The sequence below is a fragment of the Archocentrus centrarchus genome, chromosome 18, assembly GCF_007364275.1.
Source record: "Archocentrus centrarchus isolate MPI-CPG fArcCen1 chromosome 18, fArcCen1, whole genome shotgun sequence".
NCBI lineage: Eukaryota > Metazoa > Chordata > Actinopteri > Cichliformes > Cichlidae > Archocentrus > Archocentrus centrarchus.
Window position 1 is genome coordinate 1,574,712 of NC_044363.1, and position 20,377 is coordinate 1,595,088.

Sequence of the window (20,377 nt, forward strand, 5' to 3'; positions counted from 1 at the left end):
CCGATGTATGGACACATTTGTCCTTTGATACCGTGACAAACAAAATGATGTGTAAACCATGTGGGGCGACTATCTCAGGTAAAAACACGACAAATCTTAAAAGACATCTGCAAACCAGTCACCCAGATCTCCATGCAAAGGTAAGCATTTTAATATCATGCAGGGTAAAGTGTTTTTCCTAGTTTAGCGTTTGTGTTTAGAGAAAATCTCCACACCGCGGTGGATTAGCCTTTCCTAATCTTAGTCCTGAACACTGCCCTGTACCTTTCAGAGCGTCCTGCTGTAAAACGCTCGTATTATCTCAGTAAGGTGGTGCTAATGATCAGGTGTGTGAGAAGCAGGTGAAACACTAATGTTAATATTATTAATAATATTCCATAACTTTTAATAAATATTTAATTTTGTGTGTGTATAATGACTAATTCAAGGGAACTGAAGAAAAAGCATTTACATTTTACACTCTTTATATTTTAGTCGACTAAATCGACTGCAGATTTAGTCGAACTATATTCTTACGATAATTTCATTGACTAAAACTAGACTAAAACTAAAATTATTCAAATGACTAAATTATGACTAAAACTAAATTATATTTTCCTCAAAAGACTATGACTAAAACTAAAAGAAAATTTGCTGTCAAAATTAACACTGCTCAATAGTCAAGGGTCTGACCACACCCATCTTCAATCCAGCTTGTTAGCCCTACCTGATAAGTTAGCTTTCCATCCTCTTGTCCAAATATGGTCTGGCTACAAAAAAATATCCTGATGGTGGCCAAAACACTAATACTGAAGAACCAAAGTGCAGAGTCCATACACCAACAGGTGAATTAAGAGTGGCTACATCCATGTTGCATATACAGTCTGTTCTCAGTACTCAAGGGTCTGACCACACCAATCTCTCAATCCAGCTTTCATTTGGATGTCAGCTGTGTGCTCGTAAAGTTTGCATAAATTGGATATAAAGCAGTTGTAACATTGAACTGTAAGATGCGGAGGCTCAAACATCAATTAATATTTAAGTATTTTTTTATGTTATTAGATGTTTGCTGAAGCTAAAATTAAAGCAAAAGGCATGGCATTGCATTAGCAGGTCACTGACAGGATGAAAAACCAAAAACACCCCGCCCCTCTAAAACCTTTTGCAAGAGCTGTGTGTTAAAAAAGTATCAGTGCAGTGACAGGATTAAACACACAATGAGGAGCTTCATCTTGATAACAGCTCTGCTCCTCTGCAGCTTCAGTAAGTTCCACCACCTTTTTAAACTCTTACTCCAAATAATAGAACCTACCAGAAAAAGAGTGAAATGAATTACATCAAACTAATCGATGTTGTTGCCCTGTTATAGTTTTTGTGTTTTTTGTATCCTCTGTGATGAATCTCTCTGTCTCTGGTGTTTCTCTCAGGCTGGACCTCTGTCTCAGGTTCTGAGTTTCAGACAGTGGAGGTCCACCCCGGTGAAGAAGTCACCCTGCAATGCTCCAACATTTCCGCTCATCCAACACAGACCGACTGGTTCAAAGTGGTCGACCAATCTAATCCCAGCTGCGTCTCTGCCATGTTTGGATCTGACGGATCTGCGTCGTTCTGTGACGGATTTCAAAATGGAAAATTTAGGATGAGTTCCAACATCACCTCGGTCTTTCTTCAAATCCAGCAAATAAATTTATCTGACGCAGGGATTTATTTCTGTGGATTTTACATGAATAAACACACAGTTATTTCTAATGCCGTAGAGTTAAGAATTCAAGGTAAGCTTGTGGCTAATGTTTCTTTTTGCACTTGATTTTTCGTAGAATCTTAAACTCAGAATGTATAAAGTTATATCGTGCCTGCAGGTAACAGTGAACCCAGGGATGAAGGGAACCTTAATAGTCGAGGTATGGTTATTTTTCTTTCTCTAATGAGTTTTTCTTTCTGGACTTTACTGTAGAAAAGTCTAAATTGAGATTTTGTAATAATGTTCATTCTTAAACTCCTAAACTCTGCAGCCATTGATTCTTTTAGTAATCAAGTATTTTATCGATTATTCCATCAAGTACTTGAGTAATTGATAGGAAATAATTTTGTCTTATTAATGGGCAATAGTAAATATTCAGAAGAGAAAAAAGGCAGGTATTTTAAAGTGAACTGCTAATTAGTTTCAATCTTGTAATATCTGTCAGTATGTTTGTGTAGGTTCTCAGTCATCCAGGTCATGGTGTTCTCTGGAGCTTGAAGAAAGCTCACACCTTTCTTCAGGTGACATCAGTGGGTCACTTGAGAGCGCGGGGCGAAGTCTCACAGTGGTTTCACCCGAAACCACTTATTGTAATGACCCACGCCTTTTTTCACACCTCGCTGCATGTGATTATGCACATGACCTATATTGGGTCAACGAACACCTCCAGACTGGGGTTTTAATACTTGGGACTCTCCACCAGTCGGTTTTTGGAGTGAAGAAACTTGGTGAAAGGTTGTTAGAAACATAAAGAAGTCCAGTCACATTTTTCAAGCTCCAGAGAATATCTCTCAAAAGAACTAAACCTTTAAAGTCAGATTTATTTTAAAGAAAAAATTAAATGCATAAAAAATAAGAATAATAATAAAAAATATGAATAATAAAGTAGATGCCCTGGGGCAGACCCAGGACACACTGGAGAGACTATATGTCCCGGCTGGCCTGGGTACGCCTTGGGATCGCCCTGGATGAGCTGGCGGAGGCACCTGGGGAGAGAGAGGTAGAGGGGTCTGGGCCTCTCTGCTTAGGCTGCTGTCCCAACATCCCGGCCCTGGATAAGTAGAAGAAAATGAATGGATGAAAAATAAAGTAACAAATGCAGTAATCCAGGAGATGCAGTCTTGGTGTGTGTTCATGTCTGTGTTTTTGTGGGCATGTGTGGTCTGCCTGCGTGTTTAACTGTGTGTGTGTGTGTGTGTGTGTGTGTGTGTGTGTGTGTGTGTGTGTGAGAGCCTTTAAAGGAGGCTGTGGTGGCTGCAATGTAGAAAAGCGAGCATTCTCAGAACTGGGGTTTGGCCTTTGATGTAACGTTTCCTGCTGCAGAACACTAAGCCACTGACCCGGGCTGATAGATTGGACACTGGATTATTATTAACATGAATTATTAACATAAACACCACCATAACCTCTGAGTTTTACAAGACCAGGAATATTTTCACTGGCCTACAAAAAAAAAAAACCAAGCTTTTATTTTAGGGCTGCATAAAACGATTATTTTAGTAATCGAGTATTCTATCGATTATTCCAGCGATTAATCGAGTAATCGGATAAGAAATACTTTTTTTATTAACAGTTTATCTGCATATTTTAACTTCCGTAATGCAGTTTCTCGCCATGTGAACAAACAGTGGTGAATGGAGCAGCTACAAAGTTCTCTTTTCTTCACCTTAACACTTGCTGATCAGGTGCTTGATGAAGGACCTCCAGCTGTTTCCCAGTAAAGATTTTAATGGTGGTTACTAAAAGAAAAAGCTGCTGTTTTGGACGCTGCAAAAACGTTTCCTTTTGCACTACTTGAGCTCACCGTCTCTTTGCGCTTGCGCAGTTAAAACCGCTGCCTGCTATGAGTGTTTTGAAAAATTAGTGGCTGCGGGAGCCATGGCGCATGTGTGAGTAATGTCGTAATGCTTTGTATTCACAAGCATTCTCAAAAATACATTTCTACTGCAGGTCTATATTTAGTCACTAATAAGGGATTAAAAAAAAAATTTTGACGGAGCCTCCCGGTCCTGGGGGGCGGGCCTTCCGGTACCGAACCATCGCTAGTGCTAATGGCCCGCGCTCTAGCAAACCAGTTGTGCTAGCTACAGCTGAAGTAAAGACAAAAATAACAGCTGAAATTGTCAGCGAACACAACACACACAGACACACAGAGAGCAGTGGAGGCGTGGAAATGCATGTCAGCGATAGTTGCCACCCGTCCGGTAAAGTACGGAACCCCGCATGTTACGGAGCCGTATTCCACGGAGTCCCGTAACATACGGGGTTCTGTATTTTACGAGACAGGTGGCAACTCTAGTGATGATCCACTCTGTGTTAAAGGAAATCCATCGCAGCGACGGAGAGCTTTTTAGAATGTGTGTGTGTGTGTGTGTGTGTGTGTGTGTGTGTGCGCGTGATTCACACTCCAGTCCAGTAGGTGGCGGTAATGCAGTTCTATGTTGGTTTGCCAGCCACCAATAAACCCACAAAAAGACGACGGAGCACTAATGCTAGTGAGGAGCGCCGCTTACACCGAGACAGCTGAGCGCTGTAGAGTTTAAAAGAAGCATCGACACAGTAAATTTGTGTCGATAATTTTTTAGAATCGATTTAATCGAGTTAATCGATGAATCGTTGCAGCCCTATTTTATTTTATATTTTTTAATATTAATGCAATTTAATGAATATAACTGATATTTTCTATCAATCTAAATCTGCAAAATGTTACTAAAGCTTTGAATTAAATATGGTCTTGTACACTCCATGTGGCCCCCTTCCTAATTTAAACATGGGTCCAGACCAAGATAACAGTTCATCTGCACACACACTTTTATTGCACCACTAACTGTGCTGTAGATCTGTTGCTGTGTAAAACTAATGGCGGTGGATGGCAGCAGCTATAAAGATCACTCTTCTTCACTCCCACCAGCTTTTTCCCAATAAAGGTGTTAATGGTGAATACAGTCACAAGCACTGCTATTTTAATAAGAATAACTTTATTGATCCCAGAGGGAAATTTATATGTCTGACAGAGCTCATCTGTGATTGTGGTATACTTTCTGGGTCTTCACCAATATCTCCAGCTCATCACTTTTTGGATGCTAGTAAAACTTTTTCTTTTATTCACCTGAACTCACTGTCTTGGCTCCGCCTCTTTGTGCAGACACACTCTGGCTCCACCTTAAACTATGGGAACATCATCTTCACTTGCTGCCATTGTGTTATCAGTCTTTTTGTTCTGAAAACTGGGAGCTGCTTAGGGCTAATGTTGCAATACTTTTTATTCACACACCGTGCTCCAAAATACATTTCTATTACAGGTGTATTCTTAGGCACAAATCTGAGAGAAACAGTTGCACTTTTTAAAGGAAGCAATGAAGCAAAGAATTTGCCTCTGTAATCAAATTATTCGAGTTACTCAATAACTTGTCGCAAGTGGATTCATCTGCTTTTGCACTTTATTTTCCTGAATTTTGCACAAGTAAACTATAGACACACATATACAGTAATATATGTCAGTTAAAAAATTTAAAATATATTTATATATCACAACAAAACAATATAAGAAAAAGTAAAATACTCATGAATATTAAACAAGACAACTGAAAGATGAAAACCGGACAATTAAATAGTATAAAAGCCATTTCATGCATCAGTATCTGTGAGTGTGAATGATGCTTAAGGTTAATCAGATGACCCTTGGACATGACATTTGGATTATATAATTTTAATATATAGTGTAATAAACCTATATGTTGCATATTTGCTAATCAAAGATAAACTAAAACAGATAACTAATCAGCCAGACCAACAGCATTACTTTAAGATTATTATGCTGGTTATTGTAAAACAATTCAATCCAAATGCACAGGAATTTTATATGAAAAACATAATCCTAACTAGTATTTGGAATTGATTTTTGAGTGTGCATATTAAGGTAAATGCTTTTTCTAACACCATTTACATGTTACTCACTATTTGCAGTCGCAGAAACGTGTGATGTAAATACAAAACTTGTGACTGTGATGTTTGCCAGCATGGGTATTTTCTTCATGATGGGTTCCATTGGTCTGGCTATTAAAATCAGGCAGCTTCATCCAGGTACAGATGACAAGTTATTCATTAAATATGCTCACGTATGATCTAACAGTGATGTACAAGCATCTTTTTATTTTGTGTTTCAGCTATGAAGAAAGAGCGGCACCCTGAAACAAACAAGGTGAAGCGTTTTTGTTTGTGTGACACGTCTCAGGTCATTTGTGACTGTGATTCTGTGCAGGTGAATCCTCAAAATATCACAGGGAACCTACTGTGCACTAAAAGTGTATAAGTCAGTTTTACACTGCTGGATGGCAGTGAACAGAAAACAGGTCAGACTGATCGATCAATTTGGAGAATATTTAATCAAAATGAACAATTTCACTTTGATCTCATTGCAAACCTACAGGACGGTCACAGATCTGAATGTGCTGAGTAACTTTATATTTTAATGTTACACTATTATTTTTTTTTTTTCCTTTGTGCAGCTGTTGTGTTAGAAACACACAGCAGTTAGTAAAATAAATGTATATAAAACTTGATTTTGCAAGATGAATAATTTTCTGCCAGTAAACTCATTATATTTGCAGCACTTGTGTGACCTTTAAATTACACATTTCTTCTCTTCTTTATTGAGCTTTATCACCTGTTCCTCTGATAGCATCTCAGATTGAAGTAGATGGCACTCAAAGAAAGATATTTTGAACTTAAAGCAATCAGCAGGTTGCAGCCAGGCCCTTTTAAAAGCTTAATCCAGAATTGTCTCTTACATTACATGAGACTGTCATGAATAAGTATCATTACAGACTCTGTGTTTGTTTTCTAATTGATTCTAAAGTCTTGATTTACAGAATGTGGACTCTCTGGAGCCGAACTCTGCAGCATTGAGGCTTATTGCAGAAATAAGAAACAGAATAGAGAGAGAAGTGGACACTCACGTTGTTTATGATGTCATAAGATAAGATGGACTCAATGTGTGCACAATGGAAAAAAGCATGTTCTTCAAAAGTCCCTATAACCACGGGGAGTTGGCATTTTTTATGTCTTAATGTGTCTGTTTTCCTTAATAGAATAAAGGCATACTTGATGTTTGTCAAACTTTCCCATAGAAAGACACAAAGGGGTTCTGGGTTCTTTTGTGACCTCCTGGACGAGTCATCAATGCACTGTTGGAATAAATTTGTCAGGGAACGTAATTCTCTTTTAGAGCTTTTGTACTCAAGCACTCAAAGTATTTTATGCTCATGCCTCATTCACCCAGTCATACGAGCACTTTTTTCTACTCCAAGTGCATCCAAGAGCAACTTGGAGATAGTATCTTGTCCAAGGATACTTTGGCATGATGACTGGATCAAACCACCAACCTTCCAATTAGTAATCAACCTGCTCTACCTCCTATCTGAGCAACAGCCCCCCCTTAAATAAGTGATGAATGACAATAAAAAGTAATACTTCCAACACTTTATGGGATCAGATTCTGATGGAAGAGCTTAAAAAGTGATTGCTGTTCCAAGTTTTCTCCATTTTTTTTTTTTTTTTTTTTTTTTTTTTTTTTTACTTCCGGCGCCGCGCGAGCAGGCAGCCAGTTTCAGCAGCTCCGCACTAATTCCGTGTTTTTTCTCATTTTGTTTAGTATTAGATGTGTTTTTGTGTTTCTGTATCTTCTGCTCTTTTTCCTCATGATGGAGCAGACTTTTTTCTGGAAAACTTTGTTTTTATTTACCCTTTTTATGGTGTTTATGTTTGGAGACTGCGAGAGTGGCCACGCTCCTATTGTTTACTCTCGGGACCAGCTGATCTCCATCGGGCGCTCCGCTGTGCCTACTCCTGCAGAACGACTCGATATTCCCCGCGAACTGAGAAGGAAGAGACGCGGGAGACGTGCGGGCATAGGTCGTCGTTGCCAGGGGAGAAGGTACAGGCCCGTCATCCCGTCCATCATCATGGGAAACGTGAGATCTCTTCCCAACAAAGTGGACGAGCTGGCGGCGCTAACGCGACATCAAAGGAGCTACCGGGAGAGCAGCCTCATGTGCCTGACGGAGACGTGGCTAACCGAGCTAACCCCGGACTCACACATAAACATGGACGGCTTTCATTTGATCCGTGCCGACAGAACCAAGGAGAGTGGTAAGAAGAGGGGCGGGGGTCTGGCTGTGTTTGTGAACGATAGATGGTGCAACTCCAGACATCTAACCATCAAAGAGACGCTCTGCAGTAAGGACATTGAACTGCTCGCTGTTGGTATGAGACCGCACTATCTTCCTCGGGAGTTTTCACATGTTATTGTGATAACTGTGTATGTGCCGCCCTCTGCTAACGCTGCTGCAGCCTGCGATGTCCTCCATGCTACTACCAGCAGACTCCAAACACAGCACCCACAGGCCCTCTTTCTGATCTCAGGGGACTTTAACCACGTCTCCCTGTCCTCCACTCTCCCCACCTTCACCCAGTATGTCACCTGCCACACCAGGAATACCAACACACTGGATCTACTGTATGCCAACATCAAGGAGGCCTACAGCTCATCACCTCTGCCTCCCCTGGGGGGCTCAGATCACAACCTGGTTCATCTCCAGCCTGTGTACAAACCCTTGGTACACAGAGAACCAGTTGTGACACACACAGTGAAGAAATGGTCTGAGGAGACTGAAGAAGCTCTGAGAGACTGCTTTAGCTCCACTGTGTGGGAAGAGCTTTGTGCCCCTCATGGGGAGGACATCGACAGCATCATGGACTGCATCACTGAGTACATAAATTTCTGCGTGGAAAACACTGTGCCCACCAGGAGGGTACGGTGTTTTTCAAACAACAAACCCTGGATCAACTCTGAAATAAAGGCTCTCCTGAAGGAGAAGAAGAGAGCCTTTAGATCAGGAAATAAGGAGGAGCTGAGAGCCGTGCAGAAGGATCTGAGAAGGAAAATCAGGGATGGAAAAAACATCTACAGGAAGAAGATGGAGGACCAGCTACAGCAGAGCAACATCAGTGGGGTTTGGAGGAGTTTGAACTCAATTTCAGGCCACAAACCAAGCCCTAGGGTTGTGGGAGACTTAGAGTGGGTTAACAACCTGAACCAGTTCTTTAACAGGTTTGACCAGCCACCCACCCCTCCCCCAGCCCAGTCCCCCCTGCTGTCAGCCCCACCATCTTTAATGACTGCCAACCTTTCTTCTTCTTGGGACCTCACACCTCTCAGCTCTCAGCCATCACCCACCCCCTTCACTTCTGAGGACTCCATCTCACAACCCCCATCCCCCACCTCCATCTTGTCCCTCTCAACTCATCATGTGAGGAAGGAGCTACGTAAGATCAAGGTGCGAAAGGCTGCTGGTCCAGACGGCATCAGCTCCAGGCTCCTGAGGTGCTGCGCAGATCAGCTGTGTGGCATCATGGGATACATGTTCAACCTGAGCTTGAAGCTGGGGAAAGTACCACAACTGTGGAAGACCTCCTGTGTGGTACCGGTACCAAAGACCAAACATCCAAAGGATCTTAGCAGCTACAGGCCGGTAGCCCTGACATCGCATCTAATGAAGACCCTCGAGAGGCTGGTCCTCAACCATCTACGCCTCATGGTGTCGTCTTCGTTGGACCCGCTGCAGTTCGCCTACCGGCCTGGCATCAGGGTGGATGACGCCATCATCTACCTCCTGCACCGAGCTCTGACCCACCTGGAGAAGCCTGGAAGCACTGTGAGGATCATGTTCTTTGATTTCTCCAGTGCTTTTAACACCATCCAGCCAGGACTTCTGAGAGACAAGCTGGAACTGTCAGGAGTGGACCACCACATCTCCGAGTGGATACTGGACTACCTCACTGACCGCCCACAGTACGTGAGGACACAGGGCTGTGTCTCTGACAGGCTGGTCTGCAGTACGGGGGCCCCACAGGGAACTGTGCTGGCACCGTTCCTCTTCACCCTCTACACTGCAGACTTCTCCATCAACTCCCCACGCTGCCATCTGCTGAAGTTCTCTGACGACTCTGCCATAGTTGGCCTCATCACAGGTGAGGATGACTCAGAGTACAGACAGTGGACTCAGGACTTTGTGGACTGGTGCCAGCGGAACCACCTCCTGATCAACGCCGCTAAAACCAAGGAGCTGGTGGTGGATTTCCGCAGGCGCAGACCCACCACACGGACACCGGTGAACATCCAGGGAGTGGACATTGAGATAGTGGACTCTTATAAGTACCTGGGTGTTCACCTAAACAATAAACTGGACTGGACTCATAACACTGATGCGCTCTACAGGAAGGGTCAGAGCAGACTCTACCTGCTGAGAAGGCTGAGGTCTTTTGGAGTGCAGGGGACACTCCTGAAGACCTTCTATGACTCTGTGGTGGCATCAGCCATCTTCTATGCAGCAGTATGTTGGAGCAGCAGCTTGTCTACAGCTGAGAGGAAGAGGATAGACAAGCTCATCAGGAAAGCCAGCTCTGTCCTAGGATGTCCTCTCGACTCAGTGCAGGTGGTGGGAGACAGAAGGACTCTGACCAAAATAACATCACTGATGGACAAGGTCTCCCATCCCATGCATGAAACTGTTGCTGAGCTGGAGAGCTCCTTCAGTGACAGACTGCTGCATCCTAAATGCACAAAGGAGCGTTACCGCAGATCCTTCCTCCCAGCAGCTGTAAGACTTTATAATCATCACTGCTCCCAACAAAAACCACAATAACCTACACAATGTAGGATAATATATAATATACTGTAAATAGTCCGGCCTGTTAAGGTTCAACACACAGGCACATCATGTACATTGTATATAGTGTTATTATTATTAGTAGTAGTATTAAGGTTAATATTGTTTGTTGATTTTATATATATTCTTTTCTTAATAGTGTGAATTATTATATCTTTATTTATATTTATAATAACTGCGGCTGCTGTTACACCCAAATTTCCCCTCTGTGGGACAATAAAGGCTGTTTCTTCTTCTTCTTCTTCTTCATTTGTGGTTCTAATGGTGGTGCATTGGAGTCTTTTTCAGACTGAGATGTTAGTGACTTTGTTTCATTGGTTCTTGAGTTTCTTTGGCCCATGCTGTGTTCATTTTTGAGACTCTATAGCTTACTTCAGCTGGTCTGGCAGTACTCAGCCCTTTGTGTGTGTAGTGAACTTGAACTCAGCTTTAAAAGGAAAGCAAAAGTAAAGTGTTTCCAGCCAAGGTGGTAGTAGAGATTATGAACAGTTTTAAAACATATTTTATCTTCAATAGAGCATAAAAACAATAAAATCACAACCCATCCCTGTCCAGGGGCAAATAAAAAGATATTACAATAAAACTCCAATTATATTTACCAACTTCACCACTTTGGGCCGACTGAAGAAAAAAAATCCCAGATCCCGCAAAGACATCACTAAAAGTCTAATAAAGGTCCAATCCTAAAACATCCACTTGAATCTTGCCACAGGACCAAGCAGCATTTCACCTTGAGATGTGGCAATTTTTTTTTTCAATTTTATTTACACTTTAGACATTGAGGGTCTTGGGTGTGTGTGTGTGTGTGTGTGTGTGTGTGTGTGGGGGGGGGGGGGGGGGGGTACTGTTGGTCAGTGCTCATGTTACATCTGACCCCCCAATTTTATTAGCACAGATTTCACACAGTCATACACATTCTCCCCACTACATACACTCACAACAACTCATCCACCCAACACATTGCCCCAAACACAATGCGTGGGAGGAGGAGATGAGCAGGTCTTCCCACACCCCAGCTTCCTGCACCCTACCTGTGGTGGGGACTGGCTAGTGGTTTGGGGCTGGTTTGGCTCCTTCTCCCCGGGTTGCTGCTAGCTCTGTGCTGGTACCCGCACACCCACACTTCATGTCCATGTGAGGTCTGTGTGTGTGTGAGAGAGTGTGTGACTGGCATATATGTGTGTTTGTGTGTATGAGTATGTGGCCTGTGTGTTGTGGCGTGTGTGTGTGCATGTGTACAGTTGGTCCTGGGTCTGAAGCTAACTGAGGCTTGGCAGTTGTGGGACATGGTTGCGCAGGGCGGGATTTACCACCCCTACCTCACCCCACTGATTGTTGCTGCCTCCCCTGGGATGTGGGGGAGTCCTGGGCTCGTTTTTGTGGCTTACTACCCTCATTATTGTGCATGTTTCATGACAGAGACACACACACGCATACATTACAACATAACAACAGTAGCCGTTGTAACAGCACATGAATAATGGGTCAATGACCACCTCCAAAGGGGACAACTCCCACCAGGGTTTAAATACCTGGGATTCTGCACTGTTTGGTGGAGAAGCCTGAAGAAGCTTCTTGGATAAAATTTAAAGAAGTCCACTTTTTTCGAGCTGTTGAGAATCCCATGACCTGGATGACGTGGTATTATCAATCCACACAGACATGATAATCTCTGTTCAATGCAGCCGCTATCTATCTACACACTCTGTTGTGCCAATATATATATCAATATTAAAATATTTTAAGCCACTATGGGGTACAGAGGGTTAAACATCTTTTGAGTGAATCCAGAAAGCATCTTTCCAAAACTTCACCAAATATTAAAAATTATATCACAGTTGATCTCACAAAATGATACTTGCTTCAGACTGCAGAAGGTTCTGATTAGCTGCTTTTTCTGAATCTGCAAATCACTCTAAAGCAGATATAATATGGAATCATCAGAGGTGGTATCTCAGAGCATCAAAGAAGCTAAGTTAAATGCAAATGCATTGCTGTGTGTTAGCAGGTCATTGGCAAGATGGAAAAAAAAAAACACGCCCCTCTAAACCCCTTTGTTAGAGCTGTGTGTTACAAAGTATACTTTCAGTGCCACACTGAATACACAATGACAAACTTTGTTTTGACATCGTTTTTGCTCTGCAGCCTCAGTAAGTACTGGCACCTTGTTATTCTCTGCTACAACAGGTACTGTTAGAAAACAGTACATTAATTAAATCAAATACATCAACGTCTTTATCCTAGTAAATGTTCACTGGGCTCAGAAACTAATATTCTCTTCTTTCAGGCTGGATCGCTGTCTCAGGTTCTGAGTCTCAGACTGTGGAGGTCCAGTCTGGTGAAGAAGTCACACTGCAGTGCTCCAATAGTTCAAGTCTTCAAACATACACAGAGTGGTTCAGATTAGTCAACAAAAATATCAACTGTATCTAATCAATGTTTGGCTCTCATAGTCAAGCTTCGTTCTGTGCTGGATTTCAAAATGGAAAATTTGAAATGAGTTCGAACATCACCGCTATCTATCTTAAAATCAAGAGGGTGAATTTGTCTGATGGTGGGCTATATTTCTGTGGATTTTACATGAATACACGTATAGTCATTTTCAATGCAACAGAGTTAAAAATTCAAGGTAAGCTTGTGGTCATGGTTTATCTTTCAGTTTAGTTTTATATTCATGTCTAGTGATTTTAAATCTGAAAGTAAGATTATTCTTCTGCCTTTAATGCTTTTCACTGTGTATACAGTTATTTCAATATGTTTAATAATACAGCTAAAACAACCAGATTGAAATATTTTAATCTAATTATTTTTGTAGAAGAGCCAGATAGAATGACACGTCCGATGAGCATCATCCTGGGTGGACTGACTGGTTTACTCTCGATACTGGTCATTATTCTAGTTCTAAAAATCAGGAAACTTCAAACAGGTAAAATTTATCTAATTTTTATCTAATTTCGCTTTTTTTTGTAAGGTGGTGGACAAGTCCAAGGTAAAGCATATGGTTGGTCATAATGAAATAATTATTTACCATTTAGCTGTGCATGAGGACCTGCAGCCAGCAAGAAACAAAGTAAACCTTGTCTGACTTGGGTAAACTGTATGCTATGATTTAAAAATTTGTATTTAAACAAGTCTGTGAATACCCTTGGTCTGCGGCATTAAAGGGAAAGTTCAAGAATGCAAATAAAATAATTAATTTTCAGTTAAATAATATCAGAAAACTGCAGCGGGGCAATCGCAGTTGTGCAAAACTGAAGAAGTTCTAAACTATACAAGAAGTTAGTTGGTCGTATTGTCTGTTTAGTCCATTTAAACATGTAGAAAGTCAGTGGAAAAAATGTTACTTGTGGAAATGCATTTTTCCTTCTTCCCAAGATTTTTTTTTCCTCCCTGAAACACATGAAATGTTCCAGGTTGACCGGAAATTGATTTATAGAATCAGGAAAAAATGTATATTTATGCTGTGCAGTTTATAACCACACCGGCTACTTTTGTGTAGTTTCTAAAATATGCTTGCAAAGAACAAAATAGGTTGTATAATAGTAAAGTAAAAATGTGTAACCACTGCAATTCATACCAATGCTGATTCTGTTTGTTTTTTGACACTGAATATCAGCTCAGTCTCATTGAAATCCATATGTAAATATAGAACAAAAACTGAGACCAATTTTTTTTTTTTGTTCTTGTTGTTTTTTCAAATGCATTGAACACTACAGACCATCTTACACAGTGTTGTGCAGCAACCTTTGGTGCTGGAAAAGGAAACTACTAGGGACGTACAAGAAGCTGCCGTTCCTTTAATTGCTACTTAAGGCTAGCTGATAGCTCATGAACACTAATAAGGCTTAGAATTAGGGGCATGGTGCTTTGACAAGTATGTGGACACAGGTAGGAGGCATGTGTGTCTGTGCACCCAGTGGACTTCAGGGATATAGCTTGATAACCAGTCTTGATAACTATAGTTGATAAGTTTGACCTCTGACCTGTTTTTCCAAACATGTTCACTTCTGGTTCCAAACTAACATGATGGTAGCATCCATCTATTCATTTTCTTCTGATGTCATGGTGGTTCTCTCCAACATTTACAGAACACTGTTCTCAGTACTCTAACAACACTTTGACCTCAGCTTTTACTGCGATCTTAGCTACACACCTGCAAATTTTCTTGGCTGTATCTTCCACACTTGAAAACCAGTCTAAACCACCTTTGCAGTCATTCCCACTGAAATGTATTTTAATATGATGGTGCACCCACATTCTCAAATTTATAATGTATCCAGTCGTGTTTTTTTATGTTTAAATATGCTCATGAATGCTGGTGGATGCAACAAAGAAACAAAGAAACAAAAAAAAAACTAACGGTATGAGGACAATATGGTAAGCACCAATAAGGCATCACTATGTGCCCAAACAGAAAAAAAGAAAGATTTGTAAATTGGTTGTGAACTGCTGACTTTGTCTATTCATTTTGAGCTACTGTGAGTCTAACAAAGTCTGAACTATGATAGGATAGATTTAAAGCCAAGAAACTGAAAAATATTATAAAACAAAACATGGTTACATGTTCAAAACTACACTAATTTTTGAGGAGTTCCAATATCTTTACTGAATATCTGTTGAAGCTAAATATATATGCAAAGGTATTGCATTGTGTAGGCCAGTCATTCACAAGACGGGGGGGGGGGGGGACACCCCGCCCCTCTAAGCCCATTTATAATTGCTGTGCTACAAACTGTTCTTCCAGTGAGTGACACGTTAAACTCATGATGAGGAGCTTCGTCTTGATAGCAGCTTTGTTTCTCTGCAGTCTCAGTAAGTACTGACACTTTATTACTCTTGGTTCCAAATAATGGAACAATTTAATTTTGATTGTTAGATAAAAATAAGTAAACTGAGTCGACCGATGCTGTTGCCCTGTTACAGTAACTGCTCACTTGGCTCAAAAATATATTTCATGTTCTTTAATTTCAGGCTGGAACTCTGTTTCAGGTTCTGAGTTTCAGACTATGGAGGTCCAGCCTGGTGAAGAAGTCACACTGCAGTGCTCAAAGATCAAAGATATTAGATCCAGAGATCTAATAGTGAGAGGCTGGTTCAGAGTGATCAACAAAACTAAGCCCAGCTGTATTTCCTCTGTGGTTGAATTTTCCACAGAAACTTCATTCTGCCATGGATTTGAAAATGGACTTTTTGAAATGAGTTCAAATGTTTCTTCTGTCTTTCTCAAAATAAAGGAAGTGAAATTATCTGACGCTGGGCTGTATTTCTGTGGCTTTTATGCAAGAACACACACAGTATTTTCCCCTGCAATAGAGTTAAGAATTCAGAGTAAGCTTGATTTTTCTCTGTGTTTAATTTTTATATTATATGTAGAATGAACACAGCGTGAAAACAAGAAAGCTGTCTTATGCATCTGTTTCTTTAAAGGTGGTGATTCCAATGATGGAGAAGATTTTAAAAGTGAAAGTAAGATTCTTTTTCTTTCACTACAGATTTATTTCAGTGTGCACAATTGTTTCAGTATGTTCAGTAATATATCTACAGCAACCAGACTAAAATGTTTTAATGTAATTATTTTTGTAGGAGAGGCTGATAAAATGATACATCTGATGAGCATCATCCTGGGTGGTCTGACTGGTTTACTCACTATAGTTGTCATTATTCTGGTTCTAAAACTCAGGAAACTTCAAACAGGTAAAACTGCTCTATTTTGTTTCACTTGCTCTTGTAAACTGATCAACAAGGCAATGCATATGGTTGGTAATAAACTAATTGTGTATTTGCCACTTTAGCTGTACATGAAGAACTGCAATTGGAAGGAAGCAAGGTAAACCTTTTTTGACATACGTAAACTGCATGTTATGATGTAAAAGTTGCATTTTAGCATGTGTTTAGCAAGTGGTATTTGGGAGGTATGGCAACCCCAAGATCAAGTAGAAATGCAGCACAGGTGAATGCAGCACACTTAGAAATAAATCACATAATAACTTGTTTTGTGAGCTGCAGTAGTTTTTTTTTTTTTTTTTTTTTTTCCAAAGTCAGTTGTGTGAATGATACAGAACATAATTCTGAATATTATGCTTTTCAGAATATGAGCCAAGATGATCTGAATTATGCAGCTCTGAGTTTCAAAAGAAGTCGCAAGTCTGCAACACACAGAGAACTGGAGCCTCATGTTGTGTATGCTGCCACAAGATAGACTCAGGAAGTGCTTGGAAATGCAGCTCAGAGTTGAACTCATGCTTTAGAATAATAACCTGCTGATGCGTTTTTGTGTATGCGTTGCGGGTGATAAGAATCCTTGGGGAAAAAAATAAATAAACTTGTATTCAGACTGTGTTTGTATCTTCTGCTTTGCATCTCCGTGTCTTCCTTATTTGCGGGTCTTTTATGTGAGAGGAAAAAGAGACACACTGTAACATGATGATGGATGAAGCATCAGAAATGCCACACATAAATGAGCTAAAAATAACATGTAGACCACAGATCACACACATCAAACTGCTCTCGTAAGGAGACTTATCAGTCTTATCTGACATTGGTAAATGGCTTCACTCACTATCACGAGCTGCTTTGCATTCACATAAATACAAAATGAATGCCTCAAATGTAAACAAAATGAAATACTTGGCCATAGTTTTGTCAAGTGCCTAATATTAATTGCTGTTTACAGAATTTATTTCATTTGAGAACAAATGAGTAAGATAGCATAAACAACCAGCATTCTCATAATCAAAAGCATGAACTGCATAAGAAAAGATAAGGAATGGGCACATGCACAGATAAACCCCAGGTTTTTGTTTTTAGCTCAGTTTAGTGTCAGTTTCCAGAGTGGATTTTCTTGTTTCAGTGTTAGTTTTAGTCTTTTTAGTTATACTATGGATGCCATATGTCAGAAACAAGATTTAGGAAAAGCAGTACAGGTACTACAATAAAAAAAGAGTTCACTCACGGTCTTGTAGACGTCCAGAGTCTGAATAAATATGCCTATCAATACCTCATCAGACAAGTTATAACATTTTAAGCAAATTAGTAAATACTAAAACCAAGGATATTGCCACTTTATTATCTTATTTTAGGTAGCTTTCCAAGAAAATTGTTTTGGTTAGTCTTTTTCAAGTCTACTTATTTTTTAAGTTAACTAATTTTTAATTAACTATAATAACCTTATTCCAGACCTTCTTTCTAATTCCACCTACTTTTATAATTCTGCTGGCCTAAATGCACTGTGGCCTTCCTTTGCTTTAGATAAGCAAAACTGTCACGGTCAACAATTTATGGGCTATGAAGCTGTCACAGCTAACCATTAATATGAATTATGGGCCAAAAAAAATGGTCAGAACTACTCAGGCACAAAGCATATAGTGTAAAGTACTATATAAAAGTAGAGAAGTACAGGGTGCTTAGGCCTAGTCTAGTGTTATCTTGATTATACAATGGAGAAAACAAGTATTTGATACACTGCAGATTTAGCAAGTTTTCATACCTACAAAAAATGGAGAGGTCTTTAATTTTTATTGTAGGTCCACTTCAACTAGCTCGGCCCCTTAGTTCCAGTGAAAGGATCTCTTAAAGCTTCAGCATACAAAGACATTTTGGGTAGGTTCGTGCTCCCAACTGTAATAGCAAGGTGTGGCAGGCAGGGTTGGACCCAAACGCAGTACTCTAGGAAGAGACATAAAGCTTATACTGTTTTATTGCAGAGAACAACAGCAAAGTACAAAATCTTCTTCAAGAGCAGAACAGCATAAACCAAGAACAGGGAACAGACAGACACACCACTGAGAGGGGAAGCTACTGCTAACAGCGACGCGACAAAGAACTGACATGAACACAGATAATATATACAAACCAGGGAATGAGATAACTGGAAACAGCTGAGCAGGACACACAGGAACCAAAACTAAACCCAAAGCACAAGAACCAAAGACAAGTGGCAAACACATATCTAAGATACATGAATTTGACACAAGACAGGCGGAGACAGGAACGTAGAACAATACAGACACACAGAGACCCAGACAAGACATCCTAACAGGATACAGAGACAGATAAGACTCAACTGGAAAGGCAGAAACAGAACAGAAAATCATAATAAAGAATTCTTAAACACCAAAAACACAAAACACTGGGTCAAACCCAAGACCATGACAACAACTTTATGGGAACAGCTTAGCGTTGGCCCCTTCCTGTTCCAACATGATTATGCAACAGTGCACAAAGCAAAGACCATAAAGACATGGATGAGTGAATTTGACAGATTCCTGACCTCAACCTGATAGAACACCTTTGGGATGAATTAGAGCAGAGACTGTGAGCCAGGCCTTCTCATCCAACATCAGTGTCTGACCTCGCAAATGCGCTTCTAGAAGAATGGTCAGAAATTCCCATAAACACTCCTAAACCTCAAGGAAAGGCTTCCCATAAGAATTGAAGCTGTTATAGCTGCAAAGGGTGGGCCGATATCATGTTAAACCCTGTTGATTAAGAATGGGAGGTCACTCAAGTTCATATGTGTGAACCAGGGTTATAATAGTTTTGGATTTTACATTATAGTTTAGTTTTAGTTAGTTTTTACTTTTTTTTTCTCTAATTCAGTTAGTTTTAATTAGTTTTCAGAGTGGTTTTGCTCGTTTTTATTAGTTTTTATTTTTGGTTTTATGCTTAGTTTTAGTTAGTTTCAGTATTAGTTTTAGTATTTTCATACTTAATCAGGTACGCTTTAAAGATACCCTTTAAAGAAATATATTCAGCAACCAACTGTTCACAGACAGCAGAACTACATGCTAAATGTGTGTAATATTAAGGACACACATGAACATCAACAGGGAGAAACAAAGAACAATATGAACTCCAAAACTCGATAAATTCTACAATAAACTCCCAATAAAGTTCAGCCTCAGGGCAGCAGATTAATAACAGCTACATGTGGTGTTTGACAAAAACAAACTCCTTGAAGGAGTCAAAGCTCAAATCCAGCTGCATCCTGATGTTCTCTCCACCTGATGCTGCTTCTGTTTTGGAGCTAGCTTGGTTAGATGCTCGCTGATTAGACTTGCAGGGTCTTTGCGGCCTCTGTAGCCTACGGAAGTGTCCGAACTCATGTCCGCATTTATGCATGTATAGCTGGATTGCGTGTGTTAATTACCTTGTGGTTGTGTGCTGGGGGTTTTTTGGTCCTTGCTCTTTGTGCTCAGTTTTTAGGGTGCAAACATATTTGTCCCTGTTTTTTCACTTTCTTCATTCCTTCACGTCCATTCCCATAGTTTCAGCAGCTCCCTCCAGGAATTTGCTGACATTTGTGAGTCCTTATATTGATGCTTTGATTATTAGTCCTGATTGTTATTATCTGACTGATAAAGTAGCCGGAAACGCACAAGGACTAAACACAACGTTGTGGCTGCGTTGACCCGACGAGTAGTCACGTTTCTCTGGAGGTGCAGGCCAGGTTGCCTTGTAGGATGAGAGCGGTTTCCGTAGCTGCCTTGTGTGCGCTTCTCAGGTCTACTTTGATGTTGGTGTTTTTTTTCCTGACTAAGAAGTGTTCCGTACATCATCCACAACATCATCCACAACAAGACACTCGCTGCTATCTGTGCTATCATAGTAAAAAAAAACAAAAAAAAAAACACTCCACATGGGACTCTCTGAGGAGCAGCGCGGTGTGCGCACGCACGCACATGCGCACCCATTTGCCCGACGGCGTTCCGAGCTTAAACTCGGAGAGAGGAAAAAAATGATTTCATATCAATCCACAAGACTTTTGAAAAAATAACAATATCTATAATTTCAGTTAGTTTTAGTTAGTTTTGTAAACTCACAATTCAGTTTTAGTTAGTTGTCGTTTCTTCCTTTTAATTTTAGTTTTTATTTATTTCAGTTAACGACAATGTTTTTTCAATTTCAGTTTTCGTTATTTCGTTCGTTT

At 40.4% G+C, this 20,377-nt stretch overlaps 2 protein-coding genes across 3 annotated transcripts; both read left to right on the forward strand.

Moving 5' to 3' along the window:
- The first annotated feature begins 1,193 nt into the window (after nucleotides 1–1,193).
- LOC115797498 (uncharacterized) lies at nucleotides 1,194–7,039 on the forward strand. The gene is made up of 6 exons (XM_030754083.1): nucleotides 1,194–1,242; nucleotides 1,407–1,751; nucleotides 1,839–1,880; nucleotides 5,687–5,803; nucleotides 5,887–5,921; nucleotides 6,592–7,039. Exons 1-6 carry the CDS (start codon nucleotides 1,197–1,199, stop codon nucleotides 6,700–6,702), a joined length of 696 nt encoding a protein of 231 aa, XP_030609943.1. The 5' UTR covers nucleotides 1,194–1,196; the 3' UTR covers nucleotides 6,703–7,039.
- A 5,426-nt stretch (nucleotides 7,040–12,465) lies between these two features.
- LOC115797297 (uncharacterized) lies at nucleotides 12,466–16,750 on the forward strand. 2 transcript variants are annotated; one of them, XM_030753836.1, is made up of 7 exons: nucleotides 12,466–13,375; nucleotides 15,194–15,261; nucleotides 15,421–15,777; nucleotides 15,877–15,915; nucleotides 16,033–16,143; nucleotides 16,242–16,276; nucleotides 16,538–16,750. In XM_030753836.1, the coding sequence occupies exons 2-7, from the start codon at nucleotides 15,213–15,215 to the stop codon at nucleotides 16,646–16,648; spliced, it is 702 nt and encodes a 233-aa protein (XP_030609696.1). In that variant the 5' UTR covers nucleotides 12,466–13,375; nucleotides 15,194–15,212; the 3' UTR covers nucleotides 16,649–16,750. The 2 variants fall into 2 exon arrangements, with proteins under 2 accessions (XP_030609696.1, XP_030609695.1); XM_030753835.1 differs by lacking the exon at nucleotides 12,466–13,375 and having other exon boundaries at nucleotides 14,130–15,261.
- Nucleotides 16,751–20,377: the final 3,627 nt, after the last annotated feature.

Excerpts from the sequence above, each read along its gene's own strand:
- LOC115797498 (XM_030754083.1), top strand. The coding sequence starts at position 1,197 with ATGAGGAGCTTCATCTTGATAACAGCTCTGCTCCTCTGCAGCTTCA. Across the intron at positions 1,243-1,406 it reads TCTGCTCCTCTGCAGCTTCA|GCTGGACCTCTGTCTCAGGT; the intron begins GTAAGTTCCACC and ends TGTTTCTCTCAG. Across the intron at positions 1,752-1,838 it reads CGTAGAGTTAAGAATTCAAG|GTAACAGTGAACCCAGGGAT; the intron begins GTAAGCTTGTGG and ends TCGTGCCTGCAG.
- LOC115797297 (XM_030753836.1), top strand. The coding sequence starts at position 15,213 with ATGATGAGGAGCTTCGTCTTGATAGCAGCTTTGTTTCTCTGCAGTCTC. Across the intron at positions 15,778-15,876 it reads AATAGAGTTAAGAATTCAGA|GTGGTGATTCCAATGATGGA; the intron begins GTAAGCTTGATT and ends GTTTCTTTAAAG. Across the intron at positions 16,277-16,537 it reads TGCAATTGGAAGGAAGCAAG|AATATGAGCCAAGATGATCT; the intron begins GTAAACCTTTTT and ends TATGCTTTTCAG.